The sequence below is a fragment of the Furipterus horrens genome, unplaced genomic scaffold, assembly GCF_987537825.1.
Source record: "Furipterus horrens unplaced genomic scaffold, mFurHor1.1.pri manual_scaffold_11, whole genome shotgun sequence".
Classification (NCBI taxonomy): domain Eukaryota; kingdom Metazoa; phylum Chordata; class Mammalia; order Chiroptera; family Furipteridae; genus Furipterus; species Furipterus horrens.
In genome coordinates this window covers 16,759,449-16,777,844 of record NW_028327181.1, presented here as the reverse complement: position 1 = coordinate 16,777,844, position 18,396 = coordinate 16,759,449, and the positions used below count along the sequence as shown (strand labels likewise).

The 18,396-nt window shown below is 45.4% G+C and overlaps 1 protein-coding gene and 1 non-coding gene across 2 annotated transcripts in view; one reads left to right on the top strand and one right to left on the bottom strand.

Moving 5' to 3' along the window:
* Positions 1-18,396, bottom strand: part of DEPDC5 (DEP domain containing 5, GATOR1 subcomplex subunit) — a 97,027-nt gene that overhangs the window by 14,950 nt on the left and 63,681 nt on the right. The window contains exons 32-38 of the mRNA XM_090257828.1: positions 14,271-14,379; positions 11,025-11,090; positions 7,536-7,690; positions 4,739-4,816; positions 4,093-4,225; positions 2,577-2,685; positions 914-1,138 (exon numbers count right to left, since the gene is read on the bottom strand). Of these exons, the coding sequence (XP_090113954.1) occupies positions 914-1,138; positions 2,577-2,685; positions 4,093-4,225; positions 4,739-4,816; positions 7,536-7,690; positions 11,025-11,090; positions 14,271-14,379 (875 nt within the window). The remainder of the gene's footprint in view (positions 1-913; positions 1,139-2,576; positions 2,686-4,092; positions 4,226-4,738; positions 4,817-7,535; positions 7,691-11,024; positions 11,091-14,270; positions 14,380-18,396) is intronic.
* LOC149997060 (small Cajal body-specific RNA 16) lies at positions 2,204-2,382 on the top strand. The gene has a single exon (XR_016507336.1).

The following is an 18,396-nucleotide window of genomic DNA, read 5'->3' as shown; positions in this document are numbered from 1 at the left end:
TCTCACATGCAGTGCTGAGCATGCTCAGGGGAGGGTGTTAGGTGAGGTCAAAGCCACATCTGGATCCAAGTGAATCTCAGGATCTGGACACTGTGATGACTCAACACTTCCATTCTACCCACTAGGTAAGCATTCCAATTAACTGGGCAATTGGAAGTTAACTAATTAGAAGCTGGAATTTCACGAGTTCGGTCTTTATTTAACTTTTGCTTTTTTCCTTCCAGAGGGTTTTCAGGATCTCTCAAACTGACTTTGAGATAAATCTCATGCTGCCTTGCCTAGAGGATGCATTTCTGAAAGATGCTCACATCTCAACTCTCCACTCCATTCTTAAGAGTAGCGTTCCCCATTTCCCATCTGGGGTCACCACCATCCAATGAGCAGGTGTTCACCCTTCTCCCACAGCTGCAGGAACCGAGGAAAGGAGGGACGAGTCCTAGTTTACATCCCTCAATGAGGTAAGCATGTTTGGGGAGGAAGGAAAGAGGGAGATTCATGCTCAGCATGGGTTTTTGGAATGGACCACCTTCGAGGTCCCTTCCTCTTCTGAGGTCCTAGGATGCTATAGTCCCAGGGAAGGCCTTTGACAGGAATTAAACCACCAGTGAGTGCCTGCTCACACCCCCAGAATTCTGGAAGTCCCTTGGGAAAAGTGGCCACACTGTCTACTCTCTACTCTCTCCTGTTCGTGCAGGTTTCTCACCATGCCCTGATTTGAGAACTGTTTGTTGGTTGGGACAATAATGAGCTCGACCCACTCAGAAAGCAGAAGCCAGCACAGGAGCCCACAGTGCCGACAAACAGAATGGCCAGTGTGACAGCCATGGTGGCTCTAATCCCGGTTCCCACGGCGCCGTTCCCCGGACTGGCTGCCACTCTCGCTCAGCCCGGCCAGCTCATCCCAGACACCTACCCAGAAGCGCAGCTGCCTGGCTCCGCCCTCCAAAGCTGCGGCTGAAGGAGCTGTGCCTGCTCGCATAGGAAGCCGGCCGGCTGGGCAGCCAGGGCAGGAGGAAGGCTGGGATCTCGGAATGCAGGAGCTCTTCCGCCACAAAGGCCACCTCAAACCACTTGCGCTGGAAGCTGGCGAAGTCGTCCACCGCCGTCGTGTGCCAGGTGGTGGGCTGCTGCATGGGCCCTGGGAAAAGCAGAGGGGACAAGAAGCACCTTCAGCACGAATGCTTATTTTCTTACCGAAGCATGCTACCACCTGGATGAACCTTGAAAACATTATGCTAAGTACAAGAAGCCAGACACAAAAGGCCCACATTGTATGATGCCACTTAAATGAAATGTCTACAATAGGCCAATCTGTAGAGACAGAGAGCAGACTGGTGGTGGCCAGGGGATACGGGGAGGAGGACTTTGGGACTGGCTGCTAATGGGCGCAGGGTGATAGAAACGGTCAGGAACTAGACAGAGAGGTGGCTGTACATCACTGTGAATGTCATAAATGCCACTGAACTGTTCACTTTAAAATGGCTGATTTTATGTCATGTGAACTTTACTTCAACTTAAATAAGTATTTTATTCTCAGCTGAAGACCTTTCATTTCACAGCATGTAACGGTAACCAGGATTTCTTCAACTTGAAGATAAAATCAGTATGTACTGGTCAAACTTAGAATTGAAGGGAAGAGGTGGCAATGGACACACTCATGGCTACAAGGGGAAAACCTGCACAGATCCTCTCCTGACACATCCTTGGGTATGAGGACACAGTGAGTGGCACAGGCTGCTTTATCTGAGACATGATTCCTGAAACCCAGAGGCTGAGACGGGAGTCGTTTCCAGCCCTGTGTTGCTCTTAGTGGGCTAGAGATGCTTGCTGGGATCCTGGTGGCCTCCAGAGCCATGTGGGCCAGCTCTGACCATGCTGGAAATTGCTCCCCTCTTGGGGGTTACTTTTTCTCATTAAAAAAAACAAAGAAACAAACTTAAAATATATCTTGAAAAATCTGTTAGGACTTGATAATCTTCCTGGGGGAAGAAATGGAATCTGCAAGGCCATCAAGTACAAAGTGCTGTTACAGGCTAGAGGCCATGATGTCATCTCAGAACCACCTGCATGAGGTAAGGGGGGCGGGGGGCTACAATTAAAAACAGCTACCAAAACATGACCGACGGGAATTTCCTCACACTAGGTCCCTTGGCCTCTGTTAGGTTTATCTTCCATCCACATTGTTTTCACTAAGAACATACTGTAGCTTTAGGAAACCCCTGTCAAATTTGCCCACGTGTGGGTGCAGCCCCATACCAGGCTACACCACCCTGACCTAGAGTAAATCCCCAGAAGGAGTGTTTCCTGGGTTTTGTATTTGCAATGACAGGTGTGAGCATTCTAGCAGCAGTTTGATGATCATGTATGATACTGCAAACAAGAAGAAAAAACAAAAAAGAAACCCTTGTCATTCCAGTTAGGCTTAAATTAAATACAAATACTCAAGGGAGTTGAAAGGTCCATCAACTCTGAATATAAAGTAACACAAAAAGCTCAAGAAGCAACATCATTTGAAAGAGTAAGTCAGCAGGCAAAACGCCAGCCCCTGTAAACAACAGCATCTGCTCGTCTCTAACCTCGGTCCGGCTCTTTGTCCATGACTATCTTGTAGAAATAGAAGCCATAGATGAATGTCCGCCAGGCTTCACCAGATGCGTGCGTGATGAGCTGCTCTTCTAGCATTTTCTAGAGGGAGAGACATTGAAACTCTAAAATTCCTGCAGAGGGATATCTTAGAGGTGCAGCCCTCAGCTGGAGTCAAGGGAATGATAAGGGCCCCGAGGCGAGCTTACCCTCCACCCCCATCAGCCATAACTGCACTACACTATATATTGTGCCTGGTGCAGATTATATTATAACATACCAATGCATGTTATAATGTCATCAAATATTTCAAACATACAGAAAACTATAAAGAAAATCCAGGTATATCACCATCCAACTTGAACAAATTTAATATTATGCTATACTGACTTCAGATCTTTTTATTATAAAAAAAAAGTCTTTCTGGATTCTCCAATGTTCCAATCCTCTTCCTCTCTCCAGAAATAAATGGTTAGTGTGATGTTATTCTCACACGTTTTAAATAATTTTATTATATACAGACATATATTGATAGAGAATACAAGGTATTTTCATGGGATTTTAAATTCTAAATAAAAGGTATAATACTAATATTGTTTTGTGAATTGGACTGTCATTCAACATCATGCTTCTGACATTTATCCATATCACTACGTGTCCCTCCAGCTCATTTGCTTTAATGCTATAGTAGCATTCATTGTATGAACAAGGAAATACAATTCTCTGGGAGATCGGAATATAAAATAATAAGGCAAAGGCCTTGCACAAGTCTACTGAGACCCTCAAAAAGAGAACTGAAGATCGCGTGCTTATTCAACTCAGTTACTGATCTTACATTTCGGTGATCGACAACCCAGCTGCTCAGCAAACAGCGCTGACCTCCAGCGGGGGCCTCTGTGCGGACAGGATGGTGTGTACTGCGTCAGCTAACTCAACCTTTCCACTGCTCTCCTATCGAGTTTAATTCCAGTTCTGAACAGTGTAAATAAACTTGCAAGGGTTTGTGGAGTGCCTACCGTGTGCCAAACGACATGGAAACACTGGTGATACAGAAATGCACAGTAAGGGGCGGCCCTGCCCGCAAGGAGCCTGCTTGAGGTGGGAGATGAACGAGACGCACACAGAACCTTCACTCTGTGTGTTGAGTGCTCTGACAGAGTAAGCACAGGGCACCAGAAGGTCCCTGAGGCAGAGCCTTAAACCTAGCCTCAAACCCTGAGTGAGCAGGGGAAAATGGGGGCTTGAAGTCAGAGGGAGGGCATTCCCTGGGAATCTTTCAGAGATTCCCTTCAGAATATTTCAGTTCAGAAAATAAATTCTGCCAGATTTTTAAGTCAAGGCATAGTATCGTTCAAAGCAAGACCTGATCTTTCATCAATTCCAGACAGTCCCTACATTTATTAAAAACAGATCCTCACCCAACCTACAGCCCTCAGTACTGGAAAGGGTGGCTCCCGTTTCACAGGGGCTGAGCGGACGGCTGGGCGGGCCCTGCCCCTGCCGTCTCACCTGCATGATGTCGATGGCCATCGCCGGCGTCTGGACCCCGTCCACGTTGCTCACCAGCCAGTGCACCACCTCTGCGCTGATGAAGCAGCATGGCGAGAGGCCCTTCTGTTCAGAGAGCAACTGGACTCCTGTCCTGAGTTCCAACGTGGTGGGCAGCGAGCCGGGCACGCGTGTGCACCGTGGCAACAAGCAGGAAGAGGAGACGACAAAGAAGGGACTTATGCTAAAGCTCTTCATATCTGAAGTAAGGATCCCCATAGCGTAATTTCTCTATCCTATTTCTAGACCAGGAGAAATCCCCATGACAGAATCAAAACATGGTGTAATGGGGGGAGGAGAAGGGGAAGAAAAGGGACCTGGCTTTTAGAGAATAGCTGTGCTGGTCAGGTACTATACTAGGTAATTTACATAATTATTTTATTTAATCCTTTTGTCAAACCTGTGTTTTAACCATTATTATCCCATTTTACAAACAAGGTAATGGTCTCAGAGACCAGAAAGACCAAGTAACTTGCCCAAGGTCTCACAGCTAGTGAGCAACGAAGTCAGGAATGAATCCACCAAACCATACTGCCTGAGTATCACCCCGGCCTGGGCCTGTGGGACTCTCCTGACCCGGCACTCCTAAGCCCGCCGAGCCACTCACGAGGGGTGCTTCATAGCTTCCAGGATCTCCGCCAAGGTGGAGGACGATGTCAAGGAGCTTGCCACCAGCTGCAGAGAACTGCAACACAGAGCGTCTGGTCAGCAAAGTGAGAGGGCACACACGCGCGGCCAAGAGCACGGATCTTAGGAACTTCACTTCTTCTCACAGAACTGGGGGCTTGGACAACACGGACACTAAAGACATTCTAGCAAGTTCTGGGGTATCTTATAGGGGGGTTCTACTTCCAAAGCCTATATGTTAAAAAAAAAAAAAACACAGAATAGCCACAGGGGTGTAAGGTGCAGTATAGTTAACCCTTTGAGTGCCACCATTGCTGTGAGCGATGATGACAAATTTTCCCAAAAGTGCCAGCATTGCTCCCAGTGACTCTTTTTCAATGGATATAAATGTAAATAACAATGGAATAATTTGTATTTTATGTTTTGTTCTCTTTTTTTTGTACCTCAGGCTATATATTGATATAACTCTTTCTCATGTTGATCCAAATTTCAAATTACGCACGGCACTCAACGGGTTAATAAAGTAGCCAAAGAACTTACATGCATGACCCATAGACATGAACAATGGTGTGGGGGATGCTGGGTGGAGCGGGGCAAAGAGGGAAAAATAGAGACAACTGTAATAGCATAATCAGTAAAATATAATAAAAAAAAAATTCAAAGTGGTTTTCCATCTACACTTGCTTATTCTTAACAGGCCCCTCCCCTTTTAATAATTTGTCTCAGGCTTGACCACTTCCAAGAACTGCCCCTGGACTGCTGGACTGCTCTGGTTTTGTCCCAAAGGCCTTTCACCCATCACATCATTCACTTTACCATAGAGCACTAGGTAATGTCTAAGAACTTGGGAGACAGTTCCCAGTACCATAACCTTCTAGATGCAGGACCTCTCTCTAACTTTTCTCAGCCTCAGTTTCCTCATCTGAAAAACAAGGATCATACTATTCCTGTTTTTCAGGGTTTCTATTAGGTTAGTGTGTTGATAGGACTGATACCCACGAAGTCCAAAATAGTAAACAATACTAAACATAATAACAATAGCATCAACCCTTTGAAACTCAAGAGGTTAAAAGAACCAGTAAAGGTCCAAGAGCTGGGAAGCATCAAGGTCCAGGTTTGAATCCAGCTCTGGCTGACTCCAGAGCCCAGAGCTTTCTATCACCTCCTGCTTCTTTCTCGGTGGTATGATGGTCCCTTAAAACATGCTTAATGCTTAGCAACTGAGCCCAGATCACTGGGCATGGGACACACGTGCCAACCACCATACCAAATCAGGTTTATCCGGAAGCTCCTCAAGCTCCTTAAAACCTCTCCCTTTTCAGAACCCACCAGAGCATTTCAGAACCTCAGGGTTAAAAAAAAAAAAAGAAAAAAGCCTTTAAAGACCCTGGAAGTAAATTTTCTTCTAATGCCTGAGCGCCCCTCTAAGGGTCTGGATAGGACGCTGTCCCATCCATGTGAACATCTTCAGTGGCACAGAACTCAGCTCTGGAAGGCAGCCCATCTCCCTGTGGCAGTACCAATTGCTAGGAAGTTCTTTATCATGAAATGGAATCTGTTCTGATTTTTCAGTCATTGATCTGATTCCTGTCATGTTTGGTCTTCTCATTTCCAGCCTAAATATCTCCAGTTCCTCTTTTATTCCCAAAGCAGAAGAAAACCTACCACCCTACCCTCGTAAGCAACGAGGAAACAGAGAAACGCACTCCCTTCCTATGAACAAGGCAGCCCCTCCAATCTCCTCCGTGGCCAGAGCCAGAAAGTCAGCCAGGCCTCATGGGGATTGGAGCCTGGGAAGAGCACAGAGACTAGAGAAGTCCAGGTTTGCTTGTGCCTCTGAACTGGCCAGAGTGAAGGGGCTGCAGAGCATGAGACATGGGAAAACCGGGCCTGAATGGGTGACATAAAGGAGATAGAGTGACCACTGAGAGTGGTCAGCCAGGCAAGCTGCCCCAGGGGCCTTTCTGCTCTTGGGTGAAGGGATGCAAAAGTCAAGTTTCTTAGACCATTTAGCCCAGGGTTGCTCAGTCAGTACAGTGAAGCAAGAAGAACAGACTGGGTAATTATAAAATAAAGGAAATAAAAAAGAAGGTTCTCAGATGTGTTCACAGTATAAAAAGCTGGGGCACTGCTCTGGCTGGGTAGCTCAGTTGGTTAGAGCTGGTCGTCCAGATACTCCAGGTTTGCAGGTTCAATCCCCAGTAAGGACACAAGAATCAACCAGTGAGTGCATGGACAGGTGGAACAATCAATTGATGTTTCTCTCTCTACCTTCCTGTCTTTTTTTAAAGATCAATTAAAAAAGAAAAAAGCTGGGTATTTCCTCAAGCACATTAGGTCCAAGCAGCTTCTTTTTCCTTCAGACACTCAGGAATAGGAACACTATGGCCCTGTTTGGCCACAAGAACTGACTCATCCATGATCCGTTCATTTTCTCAAGGGGCATATACTGACCGCATGCTATCACATGCAAGGCCTCATGCCACAGGTGCCACACTGAACAGGACAGACTGGGTCTGGGCCCCTTTCCCAAAGCCCACTCCTGCATGGCCACTGACACTGTGCTGGGCCTCTATGGGAATCTCTCAGCTGTCCTGTGAGGAATGCAGGGCACAGACCATGAGACCCAGCAAACAGGTACTGGGAAGAACTGAGCGGCCCAGGCTCCCAGATATAACTCACGGCAGAGGCAGTACTCTGGACCCCCAGCCTCCGCCACCTCTGAGGTTAGACCATTCCCATTGCCCAGGAGAGAGGTTGGCTGTTCGGAATCTTACCTGCTGTCACTGGGGTTTGTGGAGGTGAAGCCCTGTTCCCCTGAGTTCTGGGAGTTCCCAAAGGTCTGGCTGTTGCCTCTGTCCACGGATTGGCCCGCGCTTACCCCCAAACTTGTGCTGTCTAACACCGGGACGGCCGTCTGCTCCACAGGTACCTACAGAAGATTTTAAAATTAACACCAAAAAAGAAAAAAAAATTCTTTAAGACTATTTACATTTGTGGTCCTTCTCATTCATCTCTCACTCCCAGTCCCAGCTGGTCCTGGAGAAGAGCTAAGGGGATCTAGGGGCTACTCCTAGTCTTGGGTGTGCTGCCTTCTACCAGAGCAATGGAAATTCCTGTGCTCCAAACCAAGGCTGACAGGTCACCATTCACAGTAAATCCCCAGGACCAGAGAAATAGCTCCGGTGCCTTACTCAGACTGTAAGATTTACACTACAGAAAAACTTCCATAGAAAGTAAGAAAGTCAAAGTTATTCTCTATGATGAGACTGGGAGGAGGGAGAGAGAACACAGTTAGAGATGAACCGGTGAGTATTGCAGCAGGCACCCTCCGCTGACCACAGCTCACCCTTTCCCACACAATCCTCCTTTCCAGTGTCCATGGGTGGTACAACCAGTCTTCACACTGCCCAGGTGCAGAGGTTGGGGCATCGGATAGCTCCCCTCTGCAGCTTTGCTGAAAAGACACGCCTCGTCCTGTGGCATCCCCTCTGCCCGCTCACATGCCTCTCCAAGTCATGCCCATCCCGCCACTCACCAGGCTCACACTTTCTCGGCCCCCGAGAGAGCTGTACCAGCCTCCTAACCGACTCCCCTGACTGTAGCCTTCCCCTGAAAACCCCACCTGTGATCCACCTCCACTTGCATCTTCCTAAAGAACAGTTCCAATCCCATTGCTCCACTACACTGAAATCTTTCAAGTCTCCCCATGAGAACCTACCCGCCGGACACTGAGGGTCCTGCACCATCCACCGCCCACTCATGCGTACACAGGCTGTGTGTTTAATCCTATCTACGTGCCCTGATGCCCTGAGATTCTGTTCCCCAAAATCACAGGCTAAAAACCCAGCAGTCTCCGAGGGCCATTTCAAATGCTGCTTCTTTGGTAAAATGTTTCCTCAATTGCTCCACCTCAGCCCCCAAACAGAAGCCATCTTTCTCTCTACTTTGGACCTCTATGACCATCTCCTGTAGCTGCCAGATTTTGATGTCATATCTGTCTCATACCCTTTATAGGCAGGCCCTAGAGGGCAGGACTATGACCTGCTCACCTGGAAAGGCTGCAGCCCACGGCAAATATTTGGGGAGAATGGTAAGCTTTGCGGAGCATTCTTGGAAAAAATAGAAGATTTCTAGTCCCTGGTACTAGGAGTACTTGGTACTTGCAAAAGGGAGCCTTATACTATTGGATGTTTTGTTAGATAATATAGAAATCACTCCTTCTAAGACAGAGCATCTCGACCTTGATATTATTGCTACCTGGAGACAGATAAGTCTGTTGCGGGGCGCTGTCCTGTGTAGGATATAGAGCAGCGTCCCTAGCTTCTACCCACTGGATGCCAGTAACATTCCTCTTATCCTTTTCCTCCGCCTCAGTTGTGACAAATAAAAATGTTTCCAGATATTACCAAATGTACCTTGGGAGGAAAAATTGCCTGTGATTCTGAAAGAACCATTTTGCTCTCCTACAGCAGGCTCAAAGATTTGAAAACAAACAAACAAACAAACCAAAGAACCACATAGACTCTGCTAGCACCATAAATATGCAGAGAAACACAGCAAGAGGCAGCTTGCAATTACCAATCACCATTTGCTTCTAACCAGCAAGACTTAGGAATGGACACTATACTGTCACTTTAAATTAAAGCTAATGGGGGAACTAGGCCCAGCTCTTAGGCATAGAAGAGTGGCTCTTCCATGCTGCCTTCTAGATCTGTTTAATCTAGATCCCCTTAATCTGGGTTCTCTTTCATCTACTATACCCTGAGAACTGCTCCACCAGCCAAAGCTGAAGGATGTTACCAAAATTCACATAATTTCTATAGTTTTATTCTAGTGGAGATGTGGTTAAAGCATTATCTTCTTAATCAGAAATTGGCAAACATTTTCTGTAAAGGACCGAATAGTAAATATTTTAGGCTTTGTGGGCCATTTGGCCTATGCCAACTACTCAACTCTGCATGAAAAAGCACAAAAGCAGCCATAGACAATGGAAAGATATCAACATGGCTTTGTCCCAATAAAACTTTACTTATAAAAACAGATGGTGGGCCAGATTTGCCCATTTCCTGACCCCTGCTCTAATCACACAATGTCTGCCTTTCAAGAGGCTGCACAGAAAGGCAATTTGCTCAGATCTTAACACCAGGAAAAGTTATGCTTCTCCTGGGAAACTAGTTTGTCTTTACTTTATGACCACCCTGAATCCTGCAACAAATGTTTCCCACTTTTCTTTGGCTGAATTTAGCACAAAACTCTAGGTACCTTGTAAGACCTAACATTATGTCCTATCATATCTTTTTTTTCCCTGAATTTCCCTCGAATGTGAAAATACAGTCATATTTTTATTCTGAAGTTTGTATTTACTTCCATAACTGCCTGAAGTAACTTTTTTGGAATATGAGCAGTGGAAAATGAAAAGACAAGGATGGCTAGATGGACAGCTGGCTGTCTTCTCACACAGGCCTAGAAAGAGCCAAGTGGAGGGAGGTACTCGGTCTAGAATGCATTTCAGCATAGACACCTTGTTCAAAGGCCTCCTCACAGAGGATTCCATTTAACTACGCAGATACTCCCTCTCCCTGGAGGTGGAATTTAATCACACCCCCCCCTTTTGAGTGGGCTACACTTAGTGATTTGCTTCAAAAAATAGAGTACAGAAAGGGAAACACAGTAACTTCATATGGAGACAGCTGTTAAATACTATTATACATCACCAAGCGATGAAGATTTACGTCACCAGTGATGTAGCCTCGTGTACCCCAATATGATGTGATGAGAGGCATACTTTACCTCTGAGGTACTCTTTTCAAAAACCCATAACTCCAGTCTAACCATTAGAAAAACATCAGACCAGTCCAGATTTGGAGACATGCTACAAAGTATATCTGGTCAGGGCTCCTTACAACTATCAAGGCCACAAAACACAAGGAAAGACTGAGGAACTGTCACAGATCAGAGGAGATTGGGGAGACAGGACCATTAAATGCCACGTGGTGCCCTGAATTGGATCCTGGAACAGAAAAAGGCTATCAAGAGGAAAACTGGTGAAATCAACACTGATGAGATCGTTTGTTCTCTTAGGTTACTCATTTCCATCCCCATTTGCCATTGCCAAAATCACAGGTGGGAATGTGCACCTCTGAGACCAAACTCAATGTCACCTGCCCTTGGAACTTAGATGCAGCCTAATTCCATCTGTTCAGAGCCAAGCTCAAGGCTTTGCTGACAGGACAGGCATGCACGGGCTGCAGAGTTTGACTGACCTGCGGGTAGAAGGCAGACGACGCTGTGCGTGGGCTGCGGACAAACTCCATAAAGAAGGCCCCATCCTGAAGTCAGAGGAGGAGGAAGCAGTGGCAGCAGCCGGTGCAAGAGCGCGAAGGAACAGAATGTGGACCAGTGGTCAACCATCAGGGGAAGGTGAGGGGTATGAAAGAGAAAAAAAAAAAAAAAAAAACAAGGAGGGAAGAGAAACAAGGGCACATGAAGGGAATGGGGAAAACTAAAGGGGAGAGAGAGAGAGAGCGCGATCCACCCAGGAAGACAATATCCAAATGCAAAGCATTAGCAGGAACTCACACCTTCTCAGGCAGAATATCCCATCGTGTGGGAACAAGTACCTGGGTTAGAAGGTGGGTCCAAGCTCCCTCAGGTCTCCTCAGAGCCTGGCTTGGATGCTTGTGCCCTCCCACATAGCTTTGAACTTTCTTCAGACCTATGCCAACGGGGAGGGAAAAGGCCAAAGAGCAGTTTGGAGGCGGAGGCAGGGAAGACCACACTGTAGTGGTCACCTCCTGGCCTCCCGCCTACCTGGGTGAGTGCCTACCTTGGAGAGATACACAGAGGTTTGAGGTTTTCAATTCTGTCTGTCACTAAACATAGAAGCCAGATGGGAGAAGAGGATTCAATGCAAGAAAAGTTCTTGACTAATTTTCTGAGCAAACAGGGGATACAGAAGCAGCAATACCTTCTCCTCCATCGGGTGTGTAACAAAATCACCAAGAAACTAAGACATACATAATGTTAGATATATATGCACTCGCGGGGAGCTTCCTGAAGCTGTCTTCCTCTCCCCAGCCTACTCTTTTGGGGTTCAAGTTGTCATGTATTTGAAACAAAAATGACATAGAGGACTTTTCCAAGGACGACTCCTCCCACCTTTCTTAAGGACAAGGCCTCGCGTCCTGTTGAAATGTTTTTACTTTTTATGCGTTATCAATGAAATTCAGAAATGGCACTTGATGAATCTGAAGGTTTCTGCATTCCTACAAACTTTTCTTCAATTCTATAAGTAGAATCACTGAACTATCTGGCTGTCTGTTTTATCAATTCTGCTGCCCTTTTCCACAAGCTACTACGAACTCAAGTAACAAACCACAAAAATACATGGCTGTAGCGACACAAACCCAGGTACCCTTCCATGCATTCCGACACAGGCTGTTGACTGAAGACATTGTCAGGCATTTCTGAGTATGCCAGTCAGGGCTCTCCACCTTTGCTTCTCCTTGACTATGTGGGAATCTACATTCGGCACAACTGATGGCCATCCGTCTGCATTTTAGTGTTCAGTTGGAAGATTAGGAGAGTGTTCTAAATAGCAATCTAATATTTGGTTGTTGGCACATTTTAAGCTTAATGCTTGTGGCTCTATAATTTCTCTACCTTTCAGTCCTGTCTCTGGCACTGTTTCTAATCCTTAAAGATGGCAGTGAGCAGAGATCGAAGCTAGTGGACAGCCCAGAGGGTAGTTGTGGCTTCTCATTGTTCCATCCGTGTCCCTTCTCTGCCAGAATATACAGAAGCAGAGGTGCTAACACTGCTGAGATTTATGTACGTGTACGTGAGGACAGGTGAAAGGCTTCCATCTTGACTGACAGGTCATTCCTTACACGCAGACTATCCTTAGAAGTACACCTAAAGTCACTGCCTGGGGCTGGGTCAGCAACCACAGCCTTTAGGCCAATTCCAGCCACTGGTTTATTATAGCCTGTGAGCTAGGAGTGGGTTTTAGATGGTTATGGAAGTACCTACACAAAAGCCTTGATCTTGCCTCTTGGCCCACGAAGCCTGTATTTATCAAGGTTTGCCAACCCCTGACCTATAAATTATACAAGCTGCCTATAGCCTCAGTTATAATTTTTCTCAAATTTTAATCCCTCATCCTGTAGTCTAATTCTGGTAAATTATGCTAAAAAAATAATCAGAGATGTGGTCAAATAATTATCTGCAAAGATGTTATTTGCAGTGTTATTGATAGTTGTAATACACTGTAGAATAATTACAAAATATTTTATTTATATTAACATAATGAGTTTTCCATTGTCATTTTTAAAGAAGATTTTATTTACTTTTAGAGAGAAGAAAAGGCAGAGAGAAAGAGAGGGAGAGAAACATCACTGTGTGAGAGACACAAGGATCGGTCATCTCTTGCTTGCTCCCAAATGGGGACCTGACCTGCCACCCAGGCATGTGCCCTGACTGGGAATTGAACCAGCAACTTCTTGGTTCACAGGCCATCACTCAATCCACTGAGCCACACCAGCAAGGGTGATAATTATAATACACTGTAGAATAATTATAAAAATTTATGGAAGAATTATCAAAAATTATTTTTAAAAACCAGACACCATGTACATTTTGAATAAAAAAGGTGAGTTATAAATGAAGGTCTATCTATATAATGAAACATTATATAATTATTTTGAAAAATCATTCTTTTGAAAAATATTTAATGATATGGAGAAATTTTCATGATATGCAAGTAAATAAATGGGTACATAGATGGATATACAATTTGACCACAATTTTGAAAAGAAAACACATTTATTAAATCTCCTTCATTTCAGAGTAATAGAGACTAGATAAAAGAACATACAACCAGCTCACCTACCACATCAGAATGATCTCAGACTCTGAATTTCCCAGAAGGATTTGACAGAGCCAAGGTTATTGATCTTAAAGGATATAAAAAGCCTGACCTATAGTTTTCGGCCCCTTTGCTGTACTTGCTATTCTGTATAGAGGACCAAAGCCTTAGTTTTTGTTTTGTTTTGTTTTGTTTTTCAGGAGTCTAAGCAAATTTACAGGAATTGCATTATCAAAAAGTGAGCTCTCCGATTCTGGAGTTGTGTTTGTAGGGAATTAAAGATAAAAAAAAAGAGTGAGCTCTCATGGAAGATGCTCTAATAGCTTTCTAACTACCCTCCAAGAGACCCACAGATGTGGCTAAAGGAAAACCAGATGGCCAATTTCAAAGCTCAAGCCAGATCTTGGGCCTTGACCAATACTGTTTAGCTTGACTGTCTTATATCTGCATTTACCTAGCAGTTAGCTTCCTTACAGCTGTGAGCAGGAAGGCTCCTCAATAAAAACAGCAATGCTTAAAAGGGCCCAGGGTAGAATGCATCCAAATCCTCAGCGTATTCAGTCCTAGCCTCAAGTGGCTGCCCACCCTACCCCCCACATCGGGCCTCTGAGAGCATGCGCCCTGCTGGAGTGGCCCCCTTTACCTTTCGTGGGCTGTCCATGTAGGTGGGAGTCATGGCAACGCTGCTGCTCTCGGCTGGCTGGGTGGAGCTCTTGATGCCATGCACAGCTGCCTGCTGCTCTCCCAGACACCTGAAAGGAGGAAAACACATGAGTGGCTTGCTCAGAGCCCCCTGGTGAAGGACCCACATTAGCCAACATAACATACAAACAGCTCTCCTACTGTCATCTTTGAAATACATACTTTTGCTTTGTTTCTCCTTCAGGCCCTACATGATACGCTTCGTTTCATTCACTGTCCTAAATAATCACCAGCCCCCTATGATAAATCAGAAAACTGTCCAATTTAAAAAGCATCTTGACAGCATCTGGTGCTTACCTATTACTTCGAAAACACAAGTGACATGGTTTGAGGGACTCCATCCATAAATACCACCTTTATAATCATCGGAGGAAGACTTTTTCCCAGTTTTCATTAAATATACCAACAGAAGCCCATTCTGAAAATCAGGGCTGCATTAGTGTGTGGCATAAACTCAGCAGGGGCAATGTGTTGACTCTCCATACATCCTGAAGTCTTACATGCTACTATTTCAAATATGCACATTTATATCCCTCCTCACCAAAGAAAATCACATTATCTTATAAAACAAGACAACTAGAATTTTCTTATGACATCTCATCCCACCCTGGTTTTGATGCACATAAATGCATACTTTCATGTTTATTTTCCTAATTTTTTCCACACTAAAATTAATATAAACTATTATAATTTAAATCCTCCCCAAATCAGATTGTTTTCCTATATCACTGAGTCTGTCTCTGGTAAGAAGGCTCACATTAGTCTTAAACGCTTCGTTACGATTGTAACATATACTTCTCACAGCAGACGCTGCAAGGCGCCACCCCGATCCCGTGGCCGTGCCTCGGTGCCGCAGGAACTGGGCATGCTGTCCAGCTGGCTCTGCAGCCAGTCCCCTCGGGGACAGCCCCAGCTGCCGAGCAGCCTCGCGCGAAGCTCTCACCCCTCCTCAGGCTGCCCACAGACAACGAATGATCAGCGAGGGGGTGGCAAGGCCTGGCCATGCCGGTCCAACAAGCTCATTTCTGAAGGCTGGTCCAGCTCCAGAGCTCGAGTGAGGCAGCCTGAGGCTGTCAGTGGGCTTTCCCAGCTTCTCGGCTTCTCCCTCTGCCCACTCCTGCTTCTCCCCCCGCTGCCCCATAGGTGCTGAGCCTAAGACTTTCCTTTATAAACATCCTACATGCGTAACTCTGCCTGCTTCCCTGGGACCCCAATCTGCGACATTTCTCTGGTCTGGAATTCTGACATGCTTGTTATGGCGAAGTAATTTCACACAAGAGATTAAAAATCGGTTTCCACAGTATCTGTTATACCCTCTTTTAAAACGTTTTTATTATGGAAAAATTTCAAACATATACAAAAGTAAAGAGGATAGTATAATTGAACCCTATCTATCCAGATCCCCAAATTGTTTATTTACAGCCAGTCTTGTTTCATCTATACCCCTACCTATCTACCTTAATTATTCTGAAGCAAAACTCACACATGATATTATTTCATTCATAAATAAGTCAGTATATACTGTATGTCTAAATGAAAATAAGTTTAAAAAAAAAACATAACCACAATTCCATCACCACCCTCAAAAAACATTTTTTAAATTTCTAATATCAAATATTTCTCCAATTATCTCCAAACATTTCTTCACAGCTTGTTCAAAAGAGGATTCAACTCAGATCCTTACATTGCAGTAAGTTGAGTCTCTTAAGTCACCTTTAAGCTATAAATCCCCTTTTATCCCACCTATCCCTGCAATTTATTTGTTGAAGAAAATGGCTCATTTGTCCTGTAAACTTATAGTCTGGGTGAGCGGATTATATCCCTTTACTGTTTATCATATTCCTCTGTGCCCTGCACTTCCTGAGAACTAGAAATTATATTGAAAGGCTTGAGCAGATTTATATTCAATTTTGGGCAAGGATTCTTCCTAAGTGTGTTGTGTACTTCTGTCCAGAGGCCCATAGTGTCTGGCAGACTCTCGCTGGTGATGTTAGTGGCCACTGATGATCTCTGCTAGATCTACTAGTGCATTAGAGACCACACATGGTAACAGTCTATCATTCCTCTGTACCTATTAGCTGGAATATTGAAAAAAGAAAAACTTCCCCACACCAATTACTTGGTTACTCTGTGGTGTAATTCATATAGAGAAAGCAGAATAAAGGCTGATCCCTTCTCCACTTACACCACTGTCTCTCTCCCGCATCGCAGTGTGTTTTCCTCTGAGCCTCACACGCAATCGCACACTGTGACATCCTCTTGGACTTCCTGAAGGCTGAGCGGCAGGCCATGACTGGGAGAGCAGTGGCAGGAAGTCTTGGTTACCCCTCAGACATGTCACCTGACGCACGGGTCCCTCTCCATTTACTGAGTTGCCGCGCTGACCCATGGACTAGGAATCAGGGACTCAGAGACCCTGTCCTTGCCCTTGGAGGCAGGCTCCTTGTTTAATGGCTCAGGAGAGGCGCCCACCACAAAATGACCAGTTATACATATTGTACATGTACATACATGGAACGTACATATGGGCACACTGCCTTCTGCCGTGAGGGGGTCACCAGAGGCAGTAACAACTACCATGGGGGTGTCTCTCTGCTCTGACTCCGCTGTCATCAGATCATCCTCATCTAACAGGAGCAGCGAAGCCCGCTGACTGGTGCCTGCTGCTCAGACCCTTCACGACCACACTGTTAATCAGCACAAGGCCAAGATTCCAGGCGCCGCGACCTTCCAGGAGAGCCTGACAGAATGTACATGCTACAGAGAAAGGCTGGAAGGGAAGTGAAAGAAATAAGCACTTATGGTAGGATGGCAGGACTACAGGTGACATTTAAATAGTTCTTTTCCTTACTGTTTTTCACAAAAAATAAAATTGGATTGGCTTGGTGCAGAAAAAGAAAAGAACACAAAAAATGTTGTGTGAGCAAACACTATACAAAGGTCTGCTCCCTCTGCTCTCCCTCCAGCACTGAGTAAGCGTACTGCGTCTCCCAACGCAGTCACCCAGGGCAGGGAATAAATCTCAGTCTCTCTGTCCTGCCTCTGGCTCTGGGGTTAGCAGTCTCGCCCCTCACGCAGGGACACCACCACCCAAGCTATCCTTCCCCTTCCAGGCTGAGCAGAGACAGGCTCCTGGGCGCAAATGAAATGATGACTCACTGACAAATTAAAATAAGATCCCCCCCACCCCAGCTTCACACCCTTCCCAGCAACATATGTTCCTTGTTCTTTTTTCCAGCAGGAAAGGCCTATGACTAGTTATAGGGGGAACCTCCCAGACAGAGTCCTAGGATCTTTCCTTGGGCACATGAAGATATTTTCTGAAGAGGACCGAGTGCCCTTAGTAATGAGCCCAACCTGTCCCAACTCTCTTCCTCTCATTTGCACCCCTGTCACCCCGCTATGTTCTTCACCTCTCCACTTGGGTCCCTTCCTTTCCATGCCATCATCACCATGGATCCAGCCTCTGTAGTCTGTTGCTGGACTAGTGAGAGCCTCCCAATGGGTCTCTGCCTCCTGGGTCCACCCACCGGGCCTTTCGATATGTGGGGCTCATCTCTGAAGACGGCACTGCTGGTAAAGACACTGAGTGGGTATTTCATGATGTTAAGGAATTGCTGTAACTTTTTAGATAAATGATGGCATCATTTTTTTTTAAAGAATACTTATCTTTCAGAGATACATACTGAAATATTATACACAAAGGGCTATGTCTGGGATTTAATAAGAAATAAAAAAGGAAGATGAGAGCAAGTGGGATATAAATGAGACAAGCTCGGCCAGGAGATGATAATCATTAAAGCCGGGTGATGGGTAAACAGGGATTTATTATCCTAGTCTGTCTCCTTTTTAAAATTCGTTTGAAATTTTCCATTATAATAAAAAAAATCTTTCAAAGGATCTCTCTTGCTATGAGAATGCGCAAGGACAGCCTAAATCCAACTTCCCACGCAGTCTTTGTGACTGCTACTCCCACTGTGCCTCATGTTTACCCCACATAACTTTCTGACAAACAAGCTCTAGTCTCCTCTAATGTCTTGTACAGGGACCCTCAGCATCCCTTTCTC